The sequence below is a fragment of the Bombina bombina genome, chromosome 6 (genome assembly GCF_027579735.1).
Source record: "Bombina bombina isolate aBomBom1 chromosome 6, aBomBom1.pri, whole genome shotgun sequence".
In the NCBI taxonomy this organism is placed as follows: domain Eukaryota; kingdom Metazoa; phylum Chordata; class Amphibia; order Anura; family Bombinatoridae; genus Bombina; species Bombina bombina.
Genome location: NC_069504.1, coordinates 654,497,994 through 654,516,088, shown reverse-complemented (window position 1 = coordinate 654,516,088; position 18,095 = coordinate 654,497,994). Strand labels below are relative to the sequence as shown.

Sequence of the window (18,095 nt, the reverse complement as noted above, 5' to 3'; positions counted from 1 at the left end):
CTCAGCTCTGTCCATTCTGTTACACAAACGTCTGTCAGAAGTTCCTGACGTCCAGGCTTTTTGTCAGGCTTTGGCCAGGATTAAGCCAGTGTTTAAAACTGTTGCTCCACCATGGAGTTTAAACCTGGTTCTTAATGTTTTACAGGGCGTTCCGTTTGAACCCCTTCATTCCATTGATATAAAGTTGTTATCTTGGAAAGTTCTATTTTTAATGGCTATTTCCTCGGCTCGAAGAGTCTCTGAATTATCAGCCTTACATTGTGATTCTCCTTATTTGATTTTTCATTCGGATAAGGTAGTTCTGCGTACTAAACCTGGGTTCTTACCTAAGGTAGTTACTAACAGGAATATCAATCAAGAGATTGTTGTTCCTTCTTTGTGCCCAAATCCTTCTTCGAAGAAGGAACGTCTACTGCACAACCTGGATGTAGTCCGTGCTCTAAAATTTTACTTACAGGCAACTAAGGAATTTCGACAAACGTCTTCTCTGTTTGTCGTTTACTCTGGGCAGAGGAGAGGTCAAAAAGCTTCTGCTACCTCTCTTTCTTTTTGGCTTCGTAGCATAATTCGTTTAGCTTATGAGACTGCTGGACATCAGCCTCCTGAAAGAATTACAGCTCATTCTACTAGAGCTGTGGCTTCCACTTGGGCCTTCAAGAATGAGGCCTCTGTTGAGCAGATTTGCAAGGCTGCAACTTGGTCTTCGCTTCATACTTTTTCCAAATTTTACAAATTTGACACTTTTGCTTCATCGGAGGCTATTTTTGGGAGAAAGGTTCTTCAGGCAGTGGTTCCTTCTGTATAAAGAGAATGCCTATCCCTCCCGTCATCCGTGTACTTTTGCTTTGGTATTGGTATCCCAGAAGTAATGATGACCCGTGGACTGATCACACTTAACAGAAGAAAACATAATTTATGCTTACCTGATAAATTCCTTTCTTCTGTAGTGTGATCAGTCCACGGCCCGCCCTGTTTTTAAGGCAGGTAAATATTTTTTAATTTATACTCCAGTCACCACTTCACCCTTGGCTTTTCCTTTCTCGTTGGTCCTTGGTCGAATGACTGGGAGTGACGTAGAGGGGAGGAGCTATATGCAGCTCTGCTGGGTGAATCCTCTTGCACTTCCTGTTGGGGAGGAGTAATATCCCAGAAGTAATGATGACCCGTGGACTGATCACACTACAGAAGAAAGGAATTTATCAGGTAAGCATAAATTATGTTTTTACAGGTAATTTTGTTATTATTTTAACTAGGTAACTATTAAATAGTTCTTAACTATTTAATAGCTATTGTACCTGGTTAAAATAATTACAAAGTTGCCTGTAAAATAAATATTAATCCTAAAATAGCTACAATATAATTATAATTTATATTGTAGCTATATTAGGGTTTATTTTACAGGTAAGTATTTATCTTTAAATAGGAAGAATTTATTTCATAAGAGTTAATTAATTTCGTTAGATGTAAATTATATTTAAGTTAGGGGGGTGTTAGTGTTAGGGTTAGACTTAGCTTTAGGGGTTAATCCATTTATTATAGTAGCGGTGAGCTCCGGTCGTCAGATTAGGGGTTAATAATTGAAGTTAGGTGTTGGCGATGTTAGGGAGGGCAGATTAGGGGTTAATACTATTTATGATAGGGTTAGTGAGGCGGATTAGGGGTTAATAACTTTATTATAGTAGCGCTCAGGTCCGCTCGGCAGATTAGGGGTTAATAAGTGTAGGCAGGTGTCGGCGACGTTGTGGGGGACAGATTAGGGGTTAATAAATATAATATAGGGGTCGGCGATGTTAGGGGCAGCAGATTAGGGGTACATAAGGATAACGTAGGTGGCGGCGCTTTGCTGTCAGCAGATTAGGGGTTAATTATTGTAAGTAGCTGGCGGCGACGTTGTGGGGGGCAGGTTAGGGGTTAATAAATATAATATAGGGGTCGGCGGTGTTAGGGGCAGCAGATTAGGGGTACATAGGGATAATGTAAGTAGCGGCGGTTTACGGAGCGGCAGATTAGGGGTTAATAATATAATGCAGGGGTCAGCGATAGCGGGGGCGGCAGATTAGGGGTTAATAAGTGTAAGGTTAGGGGTGTTTAGACTCGGGGTTCATGATAGAGTGTTAGGTGCAGACGTAGGAAGTGTTTCCCCATAGGAAACAATGGGGCTGCGTTAGGAGCTGAACGCTGCTTTTTTGCAGGTGTTAGGTTTTTTTTCAGCTCAAACAGCCCCATTGTTTCCTATGGGAGAATCGTGCACGAGCACGTTTTTGAGGCTGGCCGCGTCCGTAAGCAACTCTGGTATCGAGAGTTGCATTTGCGGTAAAAATGCTCTACGCTCCTTTTTTGGAGCCTAACGCAGCATTTTTTTGGACTCTCGATACCAGAGTTAATTTTATGGTGCGGCCAGAAAAAAGCCCGCGTAGCGTTAACAACCCATCTACCGCCAAACTCCAAATCTAGGCCCTAGTGAGTAGTTACTATTCTTTTGTAGTTGTGCACAGCAGTTAAATGTCCCTTTAATATACTGTATGTATTGCTTTCCTTTACATTTCACTTGTTCTCACCTATCTCTTTTTCAATTTCCCCTTATCTGTTTCTCACTATAATATCTATACTAAGGTTGGAGGGGGCAGTTCTAGACCACAACATTTGGGCATGCACAAGTTGACCCTAAATCAAGGGTGGAAGGGAAACAAGTGGAAATTGCAATCTCCTGTTATACTATTGTTTATTTTATTTATTTTTCCAATTTCTGCCTCTCTCACCTTTTTATGAGTAAAACATAGGATATGTATAAAAAAAAAATTAGGGCATCTGGCACCTTTTGAGATTTTGAGGTGCAACAGTAATAAATAAGGGATCCAGAACCCAAGTTAGAACTGCCTCTGACATAAATTTGCTATGAATTCATAAAACTCTACCTTTAGACAATTCCTTACAAGATGTATTGTGATTAAATGGTATATAAAGCTTCAGTGAATCTTCTGAACACAATTCCAGGAAACTGATTTCACTATAATTACTATGACTTATTTCACTAGTTTCATCTAAATCATTAATATATATAGACTTTTGCTTCCTTCTCTTTTTTTTTTGAACCCTAATCTATGTTTTATGTTTTCATAGTGGCCAACTGTCCCGTTATTTCCAGGATAGTCCCATTTTTTTTTTGCTTCCTATTCCAGCCTTTTGAAGGGACATGAAACCCAAAATTTGCCTTTCAGCCAGGTCATACATTTTTAAACAACTTTCCAATTTACTTCTATTATCAGTTTTTCTTCATTCTCTGGTATCCTTTATTGAAGGAGCAGCAATGCACTACTAGGAGCTAGCTGAACACATTGGTAAGCCAATTACAAGAGGCATGCATGTGCAGCCACCAATCAGCAGCTAGCTCCCAACTCCTGAACCTACCTAAGGATGATTTTCGACAAAGGATGTCAACAGAACTAAGCGAATTAGATAATAGAAGTAAATTGGAAAGTTGTTGAAAATGATGTGCTCTTTTTAAATCATGAAATAAAAAAATGTGGGTTTCATGTCCCTTTAAGTCTGTCCCTTGTTCAGTTTAGTCTGTAGTTTTTTTAATATTGTGAAATGTGATATACAATACCACGGTGGGTAGGAGGCAAGGTTTGAGGAAGCAAGGCATCTCAATGTTTCAAATTTGGAACATGTTTAATGTGCTGACTATAACAGTGCAAAAAGAAAATGCACTTATATTAATTGTATTATTGCACTATTGCTTGCATATAACCATGTGTTAACCCTTGCAAAGGGATTAAACACATAATGAAAGTAATCTCCAGAGCAGCAATACACTCCTGGGAGCTACCTGAACACGTCTGGTTAGCCAATAACAAAAGACAAGTGTTTGCAGCCACCAGTCAACAGCTAGCTCCCAATAGTGCATTGTTGCTGCTGAGGATATGTACATATTCTTTTCAACAAAGAATGCTTTTCACCCAAGAAAACAAAGTAAATTGAAATATTACATGCTTTATCTGAATCGTGAAAGTTTAATTTGAACTTTCCTAACCCTATAAACAAACAGTTTGGCTAAATTATACTTATATTTTATATGATATTTTAAGGGGATAATATGAGTGGATGGAGCTTTGCAAAACATAAATGGGCATAGCTCTGCAGCAGTGTCCCTGGAAAAGAAATTCTCTCTCTCTCTCTCTCTCTCTCTCTCTCTCTCTCTCTCTCTCTCTCTCCTTTGTCTTTTACATTTTTGTTTTTTCCAAAGTATTTATTTTACTTCTATTTCACATTCACTGCTCTCTGTTTAACCAGGTGAAAAGCCCTTTATTAGGATGGAAGTTGATGCATATCTTATCAGTTCAATAAACAATTTAATGTGTTTAATGGTTATTATGCTATTTAACAAAACACACACTTATAATCTCAGTTTAAATTGGAGTAAGGAGTTAGGCTTCTCTTCAACTCCTTTTCCATTTGGAATTCTTAATTGAAGCAATAAATAGAATTTTCCTTGGGTATATTTTCATGAATAAGGATCTGAAAACATTGACAATCATTAAATATTGTATATCCCTTTGCAGGGGGCGACTTTCTGTCTTTTTTACGAAATGAAGGCAGCAAATTGAGAATGAAAGAAATTATAAGGATGACAGAAAATGCTGCAGCTGGGATGGAATACTTGGAAAGCAAACATTGTATTCACAGGTACAGTTCTCAGGCACAGATTAGGGAGGAATGAATTTTCCACTGTAAGTCACTCACGTAGTCTTGAGGCAAAGGACAAGAAAATTAATTTAAAGGGACATTAAAATGTCCTTAAAATACACTCTAACAAACTTGGGAATCAAAGCACAAAACATTGTACGCCTTTAAAAAAACAGGAATGCCGCAGTTTTAATACTCTTCTATCAGACCGAACTCGGCCAGTAGTCTTGTTATCCCGGCATCGAGCCGGAATGATAGGGAATATCCCAGAGCAGAGAAGGTTTGCAAGATGAGATAAGTGGCACTTACCACAGGCAGGACAGTCCTTGGTGGCAACATACAGGAAACCAGAGAAAGGTTGTTCAGGGGTAAACCACTAGGATGGTCAGACAGGCAGGGATTGACAACAGTTAAGCAGTCCAGAGGTAAACCACTAGGATGGCCAGGCAGGCAGGGATCGACAACAGTAAGACAGTCCAGAGGTAAACCACTAGGATGGTCAGGCAGGCAGGGTTTGACAACAGTAAATCAATCCAGCAGTTAAAGGTTAAACAGGCAGAGTGGTCAGACAAGCAAGGTTCAGCAACAATATAACAGTCCAGCGTACAAATAAGCCCAACCCAGGAGAACAGTAAGTAACACCTATACTTGGGCAGTGAAAGGTATGACTGAGTTACTTACATAGGCGCAGGATTTGCGCCACAGGAGATCCTAACCGGCTTCTGAGGGAGAAAGCCTGCGGCAATGACATCACCGCCGCACGCAGAGAGGACCCGACTCCCCCTAGGCAATAAGCATACAGGTCGCGCCACATCCCTAGCAACGGCTAAAGCGGCGCGGTGCAACACCTATGTAATAAATTACAATTAAGGTAAAAGAATCAGTGCTAAGCCACCATAAGAAAAAAGAATAGCTTTGCAGTTAATAATTTATCGTTCTCCTTCTGCACGTGTGAAAAAACATTGCACGTTCATACTACATCTAGGGAGAGAGTTGTGACAACCTATGCCCCTATATCATGTATAACAGGGAAATCTGGAAAAAAAATAACATACAAAATATATTAACTGGACAAAATACAGCTACATTATGCTTTGCAAAATGCTTCACGGATCTGAACTTGCAGTTTCATGCAATTTACAGTTTGTATTGAATGCCCCTTTAATAGATATAAATAGTCATATTTAAACTATAGTGTGATTTGTATTTGGGGAGTGGTGAGGTTATTTACTTTGACTTTTATACAATAATAACAGTAAGTTTCAATTCCATTATGAGCAAATACTTTAAATACAAACATTGATCGCAACAGCAACCCTTCATATGTATAATACAGGGACATTTTGGGCTGTAACAAGCCCTTATTTTGCATTATAACATATTGTTGCAATCAATGTTTGTCTACAAGTGAAAGGTGATCAGAGACCCACTGGCAACGTACACTCCTGACTGATGATGATCATTATAAAGTATACTAGGGGCTGTGCACACTTTTTGTTGTTTGCATTATAGTTCAAATACATTCAGTCAGTCAGCCTACAGAATTAAATGGATACTAAACCCAATTTTTTTCTTTCATGATTTCGAAAGAGCGTGCATTTTTAACCCTTTGGGGTCGATTTATGAAGTAGCGAATGCTGCTTCTGACCCACTCCGCTTCAGTTCCGTCTCGGATACAATCAGGTTGATTGACACCACCTGCTAGCGGTAGAGAGAAGAGGCTTTTTTTCTGCAACCCTTCCATACAAACCAAATTTTTCAGTCTTTTTCTATTTGTATTGTTATGAACTTTAACATTTAACATGCTGAGGCCTGTAGAGTCTTTGATGTAACTTTTGGGTTCTTCGCAATTTCACGGTCTGACCTTTGGTTTAATTTTCTGGAAAATCCACTCCTGGGAAGATTGACAACTGTCTTGAATGTTTTCCACTTGTGAATAATCTTTCTCACTGTAGAATGATGGAGATGGCCTTATAACCCTTCCCAGATTGATGGGCAGCAACAATTGCTTCTCTAACATTGCTGATATCTTTGCTCCTTAGCATTGTGTTATCACAAACCCGAATGCTCCAGACCAGCCAACTGCTAAAACTTTGGCTTTTATAGAGGTGGTCACATGATGATCAATTAATCAAGGATATTTGATTAGCAGCACCTGGCTGTTACTTAGCTTCTTAATTCCTAAGGAAGCAGTAAGGGTGTACTTAGTTTTTCACACATGGCGTCTCCATTTTGGCTTTATTTTTGTTAAATAAATCATGGCACAGTGTAATATGTCATGTGTTATTGTTCATCTGAGGTTGTATTTACCTAATTTTAAGACCTGCTAAGGATTGTTATTATGTCCTGATACATAAAACCATAGAATTCAAAGAGGGTGTCTTTCTTTTTCACATGACTGTATATACAGAGATATATACAGATATGTATTTAGAAACACAAAAACCATATTTCTCCTGTTAAGTGTAGTCAGTCCACGGGTCATCATTACTTCTTGGATATTAACTCCTCCCCAACAGGAAGTGCAAGAGGATCACCCAAGCAGAGCTGCTATATAGCTCCTCCCCTCTACGTCACACCCAGTCATTCTCTTGCACCCAACTAATAGATAGGATGTGTGAGAGGACTGTGTTGATTATACTTAGTTTTTATATCTTCAATCAAAAGTTTGTTATTTTAAAACAGCACCGGAGTGTGTTGTTCCTTCTCAGGTAGAATTTGAAGAAGAATCTACCTGAGTTTTTGGATGATTTTAGCCGGTGTAGCTAAGATTCATTTTGCTGTTCTCGGCCATTCTGAGGAGTGAGGTAAACTTCAGATCAGGGGACAGCGGGCAGGTTCACCTGCAAAGAGGTATGTTGCAGTATATTATTTTCTGAGAAATGGAATTGACTGAGAAAATACTGCCAATACCGATATAATGTAAGTTCAGCCTTAAATGCAGTAGTAGCAACTGGTATCAGGCTGTTTATGTATATATGTGTACACTTCAGTATTCTGGGGAATGGCACTTCTCTGGGTAATACTATATGCATATAATTTTTAGCCTAACTTGCAGTGGGAACGTCTAGCAACAGGCTGTTTAATGACATTTCATGTTATTTGATTTTAAACGTTTTTGCTGGCATGCTAAATTGTTTAATTATCTGAGGTACTGGGTGAAAAAAAATTTTTTGGGCACTGTTTTTCCACTTGGCTGTCGTTTATTTTAATTTAAGACAGTTTACTGAACTTCCCTCACTGCTGTGGGTGAGGGGGAGGGGCCTATTTTGGCGCTTTTGCTATGCATCAAAAATTCAGTCAAAAGTCTGTTTCTCTTCCTGCATGATCCGGATCGTCTCTACAGAGCTCAAGGGTCTACAAAAATTATTTTGAGGGAGGTAATCACTCACAGCAGACCTGTGAGATTGTGCTTTGACTGTGATAAAAAACGTTTATTTCTCCTGTTAAGTGTGGTCAGTCCACGGGTCATCATTACTTCTGGGATATTATCTCCTCCCCTACAGGAAGTGCAAGAGGATTCACCCAGCAGAGCTGCTATATAGCTCCTCCCCTCTACGTCACCCCCAGTCATTCTCTTGCACCCAACGAATAGATAGGATGTGTGAGAGGACTGTGGGGGGAGAGTTATGCCGACTAACTCGCCTCACGTGTCAGTACCTGCATCTCCCGCTCGGGAGGTGCGTGATATTGTAGCGCCGAGTACATCTGGGCGGCCATTTCAAATCACATTACAGGATATGGCTACTGTTATGACTGAAGTTTTGGCTAAATTACCAGAACTTAGAGGCAAGCGTGATCACTCTGGGGTGAGAACAGAGTGCGCTGATAATATTAGGGCCATGTCAGACACTGCGTCACAGGCGGCAGAACATGAGGACGGAGAACTTCATTCTGTGGGTGACGGTTCTGATCCAAATAGATTGGATTCAGATATTTCAAATTTTAAATTTAAGCTGGAAAACCTCTGTGTATTACTAGGGGAGGTGTTAGCGGCTCTGAATGATTGTAACACAGTTGCAATACCAGAAAAAATGTGTAGGTTGGATAAATATTTTGCGGTACCGGCGAGTACTGATGTTTTTCCTATACCTAAGAGACTTACTGAAATTGTTACTAAGGAGTGGGATAGACCCGGTGTGCCGTTCTCACCCCCTCCGATACTTAGAAAAATGTTTCCAATAGACGCCACCACACGGGACTTATGGCAAACGGTCCCTAAGGTGGAGGGAGCAGTTTCTACTTTAGCTAAGCGTACCACTATCCCGGTGGAGGATAGCTGTGCCTTTTCAGATCCAATGGATAAAAAATTAGAGGGTTACCTTAAGAAAATGTTTATTCAACAAGGTTTTATATTGCAACCTCTTGCATGTATTGCGCCTGTCACGGCTGCAGCAGCATTTTGGTTTGAGTCTCTGGAAGAGACACTTCAATCATCTACACTAGATGAGATTACAGACAAACTTAAAGCCCTTAAGTTAGCTAACTCATTTATTTCAGATGCCGTAGTACATTTAACTAAACTTACGGCTAAGAATTCCAGATTTGCCATTCAGGCACGCAGAGCACTGTGGCTAAAATCCTGGTCAGCTGATGTTACTTCTAAATCTAAATTGCTTAATATACCTTTCAAAGGGCAAACCTTATTCGGGCCCGGGTTGAAGGAGATTATCGCTGAAATTACAGGAGGTAAAGGCCATGCCCTGCCTCAGGACAAAGCCAAACCTAGGGCTAGACAGTCTAATTTTCGTTCCTTTCGTAATTTCAAAGCAGGAACAGCATCAACCTCCTCTGCACCAAAACAGGAAGGAGCTGTTGCTCGCTACAGACAAGGCTGGAAACCTAACCAGTCCTGGAACAAGGGCAAGCAGGCCAGGAAACCTGCTGCTGCCCCTAAGACAGCATGAATCGAGGGCCCCCGATCCGGGAACGGATCTAGTGGGGGGCAGACTTTCTCTCTTCGCCCAGGCTTGGGCAAGAGATGTTCAGGATCCCTGGGCGTTAGAGATCATATCTCAGGGATACCTTCTGGACTTCAAATCCTCTCCCCCAAGAGGGAGATTTCATCTGTCAAGGTTATCAACAAACCAAATAAAGAAAGAAGCGTTCCTACGCTGCGTACAAGATCTTTTATTAATGGGAGTGATCCATCCAGTTCCGCGGTCGGAACAAGGACAAGGGTTTTACTCAAATCTGTTTGTAGTTCCCAAAAAAGAGGGAACTTTCAGGCCAATCTTGGATTTAAAGATCCTAAACAAATTCTTAAGAGTTCCATCGTTCAAGATGGAAACGATTCGAACAATTTTGCCCATGATCCAAGAGGGTCAGTACATGACCACAGTGGATTTAAAGGATGCTTACCTTCACATACCGATTCACAGAAATCATTACCGGTATCTAAGGTTTGCCTTTCTAGACAGGCATTACCAGTTTGTAGCTCTTCCATTCGGACTGGCTACGGCTCCAAGAATCTTCACAAAGGTTCTGGGTACTCTTCTGGCGGTACTAAGACCGCGAGGAATTTCGGTAGCTCCGTACCTAGATGACATTCTGATACAAGCTTCAAGCTTTCAAACTGCCAAGTCTCATACAGAGTTAGTACTGGCATTTCTAAGGTCGCATGGATGGAAGGTGAACGAAAAGAAGAGTTCTCTCTTTCCACTCACAAGAGTTCCCTTCTTGGGGACTCTGATAGATTCTGTAGAAATGAAGATTTACCTGACAGAAGACAGGTTAACAAAGCTTCAAAATGCATGCCGGGTCCTTCATTCCATTCAACACCCGTCAGTAGCTCAATGCATGGAGGTGATCGGCTTAATGGTAGCGGCAATGGACGTAGTACCTTTTGCACGCCTACATCTCAGACCGCTGCAATTGTGCATGCTAAGTCAGTGGAATGGGGATTACTCAGATTTGTCCCCCACTCTGAATCTGAATCAAGAGACCAGAAATTCTCTTCTATGGTGGCTTTATCGGCCACACCTGTCCAGGGGGATGCCATTCAGCAGGCCAGACTGGACAATTGTAACAACAGACGCCAGCCTACTAGGTTGGGGCGCTGTCTGGAATTCTCTGAAGGCTCAGGGACTATGGAATCAGGAGGAGAGTCTCCTTCCAATAAACATTCTGGAATTGAGAGCAGTTCTCAATGCCCTTCTGGCTTGGCCCCAGTTAACAACTCGGGGGTTCATCAGGTTTCAGTCGGACAACATCACGACTGTAGCTTACATCAACCATCAGGGAGGGACAAGAAGCTCCCTAGCAATGATGGAAGTATCAAAGATAATTCGCTGGGCAGAGTCTCACTCTTGCCACCTGTCTGCAATCCACATCCCGGGAGTGGAGAACTGGGAGGCGGATTTCTTAAGTCGTCAGACTTTTCATCCCGGGGAGTGGGAACTTCATCCGGAGGTCTTTGCCCAGATACTTCGACGTTGGGGCAAACCAGAGATAGATCTCATGGCGTCTCGTCAGAACGCCAAGCTTCCTCGCTACGGGTCCAGATCCAGGGATCCGGGAGCGGTTCTGATAGATGCTTTGACAGCACCTTGGACCTTCGGGATGGCTTATGTGTTTCCACCCTTCCCGATGCTTCCTCGATTGATTGCCAGAATCAAACAGGAGAGAGCATCAGTGATTCTAATAGCACCTGCATGGCCACGCAGGACTTGGTATGCAGATCTAGTGGACATGTCATCCTGTCCGCCTTGGTCTCTACCTCTGAAACAGGACCTTCTGATCCAGGGTCCATTCAAACATCAAAATCTAACTTCTCTGAAGCTGACTGCTTGGAAATTGAACGCTTGATTTTATCAAAACGTGAGTTTTCTGAGCCAGTTATTGATACCTTAATACAGGCTAGGAAGCCTGTGACCAGAAGGATTTACCATAAAATATGGCGTAAATACTTATATTGGTGCGAATCCAAGAGTTACTCATGGAGTAAGGTTAGGATTCCAAGGATATTGTCTTTTCTACAAGAGGGTTTAGAAAAGGGGTTATCCGCTAGTTCTTTAAAGGGACAGATTTCAGCTCTGTCCATTCTTTTACACAAACGTCTGTCAGAAGTTCCGGACGTTCAAGCTTTTTGTCAGGCTTTAGCTAGGATCAAGCCTGTGTTTAAAACTGTTGCTCCGCCATGGAGTTTGAACTTAGTTCTTAATGTTTTACAGGGTGTTCCGTTTGAACCCCTTCATTCCATTGATATCAAGTTGTTATCTTGGAAAGTTCTGTTTTTAATGGCTATTTCCTCGGCTCGAAGAGTTTCTGAGTTATCTGCCTTACATTGTGATTCTCCTTATCTGATTTTTCATTCAGACAAGGTAGTTCTGCGTACTAAACCTGGGTTCCTACCTAAGGTGGTCACTAACAGGAATATCAATCAAGAGATTGTTGTTCCATCTTTGTGTCCTAATCCTTCCTCGAAGAAGGAACGTCTGCTACACAATCTAGATGTAGTCCGTGCCCTGAAATTTTATCTACAGGCAACTAAGGAGTTTCGTCAAACGTCTTCCCTGTTTGTCGTTTATTCTGGCCAGAGGAGAGGTCAAAAAGCTTCGGCTACCTCTCTCTCTTTTTGGCTTCGTAGCATAATACGATTAGCCTATGAGACTGCTGGACAGCAGCCTCCTGAAAGAATTACAGCTCATTCTACTAGAGCTGTGGCTTCCACTTGGGCCTTTAAGAATGAGGCTTCTGTTGAACAGATTTGCAAGGCTGCAACCTGGTCTTCTCTTCATACTTTTTCCAAATTTTACAAATTTGACACTTTTGCTTCTTCGGAGGCTGTTTTTGGGAGAAAGGTTCTTCAGGCAGTGGTTCCCTCCGTATAAAGAGCCTGCCTGTCCCTCCCGTCATCCGTGTACTTTTGCTTTGGTATTGGTATCCCAGAAGTAATGATGACCCGTGGACTGACCACACTTAACAGGAGAAAACAACATTTATGCTTACCTGATAAATTCATTTCTCCTGTAGTGTGGTCAGTCCACGGCCCGCCCTGTTTTTTATGGCAGGCTAAAAAAATTTTTGGATTATACTCCAGTCACCACTACACCCTTGGGCTTCTCCTTTCTCGTTGGTCCTTTGGTCGAATGACTGGAGGTGACGTAGAGGGGAGGAGCTATATAGCAGCTCTGCTGGGTGAATCCTCTTGCACTTCCTGTAGGGGAGGAGATAATATCCCAGAAGTAATGATGACCCGTGGACTGACCACACTACAGGAGAAATGAATTTATCAGGTAAGCATAAATTTTGTTATTTTGTACATTTTTTTCTGCTATTAAGGGTTAGTTATCCATTACTAATGGGGGCAATCCTTTGCTAAATTTATGCCTTACTGGGAAAAATCTGGTTTTTATAATTTTTCCGGTTCCTTATTATTAAACTGTCATAATTTTTTTCTGTGCTTCTTAAAGGCACAGTGCATTTTCCATAATACTTGTAATTTGAGTGAAAAGTATTTCCAAGCTTGCTAGTTTAATTGCTAGTTTGTTAAACATGTCTGACTCAGAGGAATATCTCTGTGCTATATGTGCAAAAGCCAAGGTGGAGCCCAATAGAAATTTATGTACTAATTGCATTGATGCTACTTTGAATAAGAGTCATTCTGTACAAATTGAACATCATTCACCAAACAACGAGGGGGAAGTTATGCCGACTAACTTGCCTCACGTGTCAGTACCTGCATCTCCCGCTCGGGAGGTGCGTGATATTGTAACGCCGAGTACTTCAGGGCGGCCATTACAAATCACACTACAGGACATGGCTAATGTTATGACTGAAGTTTTGTCTAAATTACCAGAACTTAGAGGTAAGCGAGATCACTCTGGGGTGAGAACAGAGTGCGCTGATAATATTAGGGCCATGTCAGATACTGCGTCACAATTTGCAGAACATGAGGACGGAGAGCTTCATTCTGCGGGTGACGGATCTGATCCAAATAAACTGGATTCAGACATTTCAAATTTTAAGTTTAAGCTGGAAAACCTCCGTGTATTACTAGGGGAGGTGTTAGCGGCTCTGAATGATTGTAACACAGTTGCAATACCAGAAAAAATGTGTAGGTTGGATAAATATTTTGCGGTACCGTCAAGTACTGACGTTTTTCCAATACCTAAAAGACTTACTGAAATTGTTACTAAGGAGTGGGATAGACCCGGTGTGCCTTTCTCACCCCCTCCTATATTCAGAAAGATGTTTCCAATAGACGCCACCACACGGGACTTATGGCAAACGGTCCCTAAGGTGGAGGGAGCAGTTTCCACTTTAGCTAAGGGTACCACTATCCCGGTGGAGGATAGCTGCGCCTTTTCAGATCCAATGGATAAAAAGTTAGAGGGTTACCTTAAGAAAATGTTTGTTCAACAAGGTTTTATATTACAACCCCTTGCATGCATTGCGCCTGTCACGGCTGCAGCAGCATTTTGGTTTGAGTCTCTGGAAGAGACCCTTGAATCAGCTCCATTGGATGAGATTACACACAAGCTTAAAGCCCTTAAGCTAGCTAATTCATTTATTTCTGATGCCGTAGTACATTTAACTAAACTTACGACTAAGAATTCCGGATTCGCCATTCAGGCACGCAGAGCGCTGTGGCTAAAATCCTGGTCAGCTGATGTTACTTCTAAATATAAATTACTTAACATACCTTTCAAAGGGCAGACCTTATTCGGGCCCGGTTTGAAGGAAATTATCGCTGACATTACAGGAGGTAAAGGCCATGCCCTGCCTCAAGACAGAGCCAAACCTAGGGCTAGACAGTCTAATTTTCGTGCCTTTCGTAACTTCAAGGCAGGAGCAGCATCAACTTCCTCTGCACCAAAACAGGAAGGAGCTGTTGCTAGCTACAGACAAGGCTGGAAACCTAACCAGTCCTGGAACAAGGGCAAGCAGGCCAGGAAACCTGCTGCTGCCCCTAAGACAGCATGAATCGAGGGCCCCCAATCCGGGAACGGATCTAGTGGGGGGCAGACTCTCTCTCTTCGCCCAGGCTTGGGCAAGAGATGTCCAGGATCCCTGGGCGTTAGAGATCATATCTCAGGGATATCTTCTGGACTTCAAAGCCTCTCCCCCAAAAGGGAGATTTCATCTTTCAAGGTTGTCAACAAACCAGATAAGGAAAGAGGCGTTTCTACGCTGTGTACAAGATCTTTTACTAATGGGAGTGATCCATCCGGTTCCGCGGTCGGAACACGGACAAGGGTTTTACTCAAATCTGTTTGTGGTTCCCAAGAAAGAAGTAACCTTCAGACCAATCTTGGATTTAAAGATCCTAAACAAATTCCTAAGAGTTCCATCGTTCAAAATGGAAACTATTCGGACAATCTTACCCATGATCCAAAAGGGTCAGTACATGACCACAGTGGATTTAAAGGATGCCTACCTTCATATACCGATTCACAAAGATCATTACCGGTATCTGGTTTGCCTTCCTAGACAGGCATTACCAGTTTGTAGCTCTTCCGTTCGGGTTGGCTACGGCTCCAAGAATCTTCACAAAGTTTCTGGGCTCTCTTCTGGCGGTGCTAAGACCGCGAGGAATTTCGGTGGCTCCGTATCTAGACGACATTCTGATACAAGCGTCAAGCTTTCAAATTGCCAGGTCTCATACAGCGTTAGTACTGGCATTTCTAAGGTCTCATGGGTGGAAGGTAAACGAAGAGAAGAGTTCTCTCTTACCACTAACAAGGGTTCCCTTCTTGGGGACTCTTATAGATTCTGTAGAAATGAAGATTTACCTGACAGAAGACAGGTTAACAAAGCTTCAAAATGCTTGCCGTGTCCTTCATTCCATTCAACACCCGTTAGTGGCTCAATGCATGGAGGTAATCGGCTTAATGGTAGCGGCAATGGACATAGTACCCTTTGCACGCCTACATCTCAGACCGCTGCAATTGTGCATGCTAAGTCAGTGGAATGGGGATTACTCAGATTTGTCCCCTACTCTGAATCTGGATCAAGAGACCAGAAATTCTCTTCTATGGTGGCTTTCTCGGCCACATCTGTCCAGGGGGATGCCATTCAGCAGACCAGATTGGACAATTGTAACAACAGACGCCAGCCTACTAGGTTGGGGCGCTGTCTGGAATTCCCTGAAGGCTCAGGGATCATGGACTCAGGAGGAGAGTCTCCTTCCAATAAACATTCTGGAATTGAGAGCAGTTCTCAATGCCCTTCTGGCTTGGCCTCAGTTAACAACTCGGGGGTTCATCAGGTTTCAGTCAGACAATATCACGACTGTAGCTTACATCAACCATCAAGGAGGGACAAGAAGCTCCCTAGCGATGATGGAAGTATCAAAGATAATTCGCTGGGCAGAGTCTCACTCTTGCCACCTGTCAGAGATCCACATTCCTGGAGTGGAGAACTGGGAGGCGGATTTCCTAAGTCGTCAGACTTTTCATCCGGGGGAGTGGGAACTTCATCCGGAGATCTTTGCCCAAATACTTCGACTTTGGGGCAAACCAGAGATAGATCTGATGGCGTCTCGCCAGAACGCCAAGCTTCCTTGTTACGGGTCCAGGTCCAGGGACCCGGGAGCAGTCCTGGTAGATGCTTTGACAGCACCTTGGACCTTCGGGATGGCCTATGTGTTTCCACCCTTCCCGATGATTCCTCGATTGATTGCCAGGATCAAACAGGAGAGAGCATCGGTGATTCTGATAGCGCCTGCGTGGCCACGCAGGACCTGGTATGCAGATCTAGTGGACATGTCATCCTGTCCACCTTGGTCTCTGCCTCTGAGACAGGACCTTCTAATTCAGGGTCCTTTCAAACATCAAAATCTAATTTCTCTGAAGCTGACTGCTTGGAAATTGAACGCTTGATTTTATCAAAGCGTGGTTTTTCGGAGTCAGTTATTGATACCTTAATACAGGCTAGGAAGCCTGTTACCAGAAAGATTTACCATAAAATATGGCGTAAATACTTACATTGGTGCGAATCCAAGAGTTACTCATGGAGTAAGGTTAGGATTCCTAGGATATTGTCTTTTCTACAAGAAGGTTTAGAAAAGGGTTTATCTGCTAGTTCCTTAAAGGGACAGATCTCAGCTTTGTCCATTCTTTTACACAAACGTCTGTCAGAAGTTCCAGACGTTCAGGCTTTTTGCCAGGCTTTGGCCAGGATTAAGCCTGTGTTTAAAACTGTTGCTCCACCATGGAGCTTAAACTTAGTTCTTAATGTTTTACAGGGTGTTCCGTTTGAACCCCTTCATTCCATTGATATCAAGCTGTTATCTTGGAAAGTTCTGTTTTTGATGGCTATTTCCTCGGCTCGTAGAGTCTCTGGGTTATCAGCCTTACATTGTGATTCCCCGTATCTGATTTTTCATTCAGATAAGGTAGTTCTGCGTACTAAACCTGGGTTTTTGCCTAAGGTTGTCACTAACAAGAATATCAATCAAGAGATTGTTGTGCCATCATTGTGTCCTAACCCTTCTTCAAAGAAGGAACGACTTCTGCACAATCTAGATGTTGTCCGTGCCCTGAAATTTTATTTGCAGGCAACTAAAGATTTTCGCCAAACTTCTTCCCTGTTTGTCGTTTATTCTGGACAGAGGAGAGGTCAAAAAGCTTCTGCTACCTCTCTCTCTTTTTGGCTTCGTAGCATAATACGTTTAGCCTATGAGACTGCTGGACAACAGCCTCCTGAAAGAATTACAGCTCATTCCACTAGAGCTGTGGCTTCCACTTGGGCCTTTAAGAACGAGGCCTCTGTTGAACAGATTTGCAAGGCTGCAACTTGGTCTTCTCTTCATACTTTTTCCAAATTTTACAAATTTGACACTTTTGCTTCTTCGGAGGCTGTTTTTGGGAGAAAGGTTCTTCAGGCAGTGGTTCCTTCCGTATAAAGATCCTGCCTGTCCCTCCCGTCATCCGTGTACTTTAGCTTTGGTATTGGTATCCCAGAAGTAATGATGACCCGTGGACTGACTACACTTAACAGGAGAAAACATAATTTATGCTTACCTGATAAATTCCTTTCTCCTGTAGTGTAGTCAGTCCACGGCCCGCCCTGTTTTTTATGGCAGGTCTAAATTTTTAAATTATACTCCAGTCACCACTGCACCCTATAGTTTCTCCTTTCTCGTTGGTTCTCGGTCGAATGACTGGGTGTGACGTAGAGGGGAGGAGCTATATAGCAGCTCTGCTTGGGTGATCCTCTTGCACTTCCTGTTGGGGAGGAGTTAATATCCCAGAAGTAATGATGACCCGTGGACTGACTACACTACAGGAGAAAGGAATTTATCAGGTAAGCATAAATTATGTTACTTCTAAGTGAAGAACATTGGAATGTAATTTTTTACAGTAAAAACATAATAAAACATATTTAATAATAATAAAATATTCAAATTGATTAAAAATGATTCATCATGTTACAAGGCATTTGAGTGGAAAGGGCTCAAAAGT

General features: G+C 42.3%; 1 protein-coding gene across 1 annotated transcript in view; it reads left to right on the top strand.

The window, feature by feature from the left end:
* FES (FES proto-oncogene, tyrosine kinase) overlaps positions 1–18,095 on the top strand; it is a 433,101-nt gene that overhangs the window by 347,160 nt on the left and 67,846 nt on the right. The window contains exon 16 of the mRNA XM_053717717.1: positions 4,563–4,686. Within this exon, the coding sequence (XP_053573692.1) occupies positions 4,563–4,686 (124 nt within the window). The remainder of the gene's footprint in view (positions 1–4,562; positions 4,687–18,095) is intronic.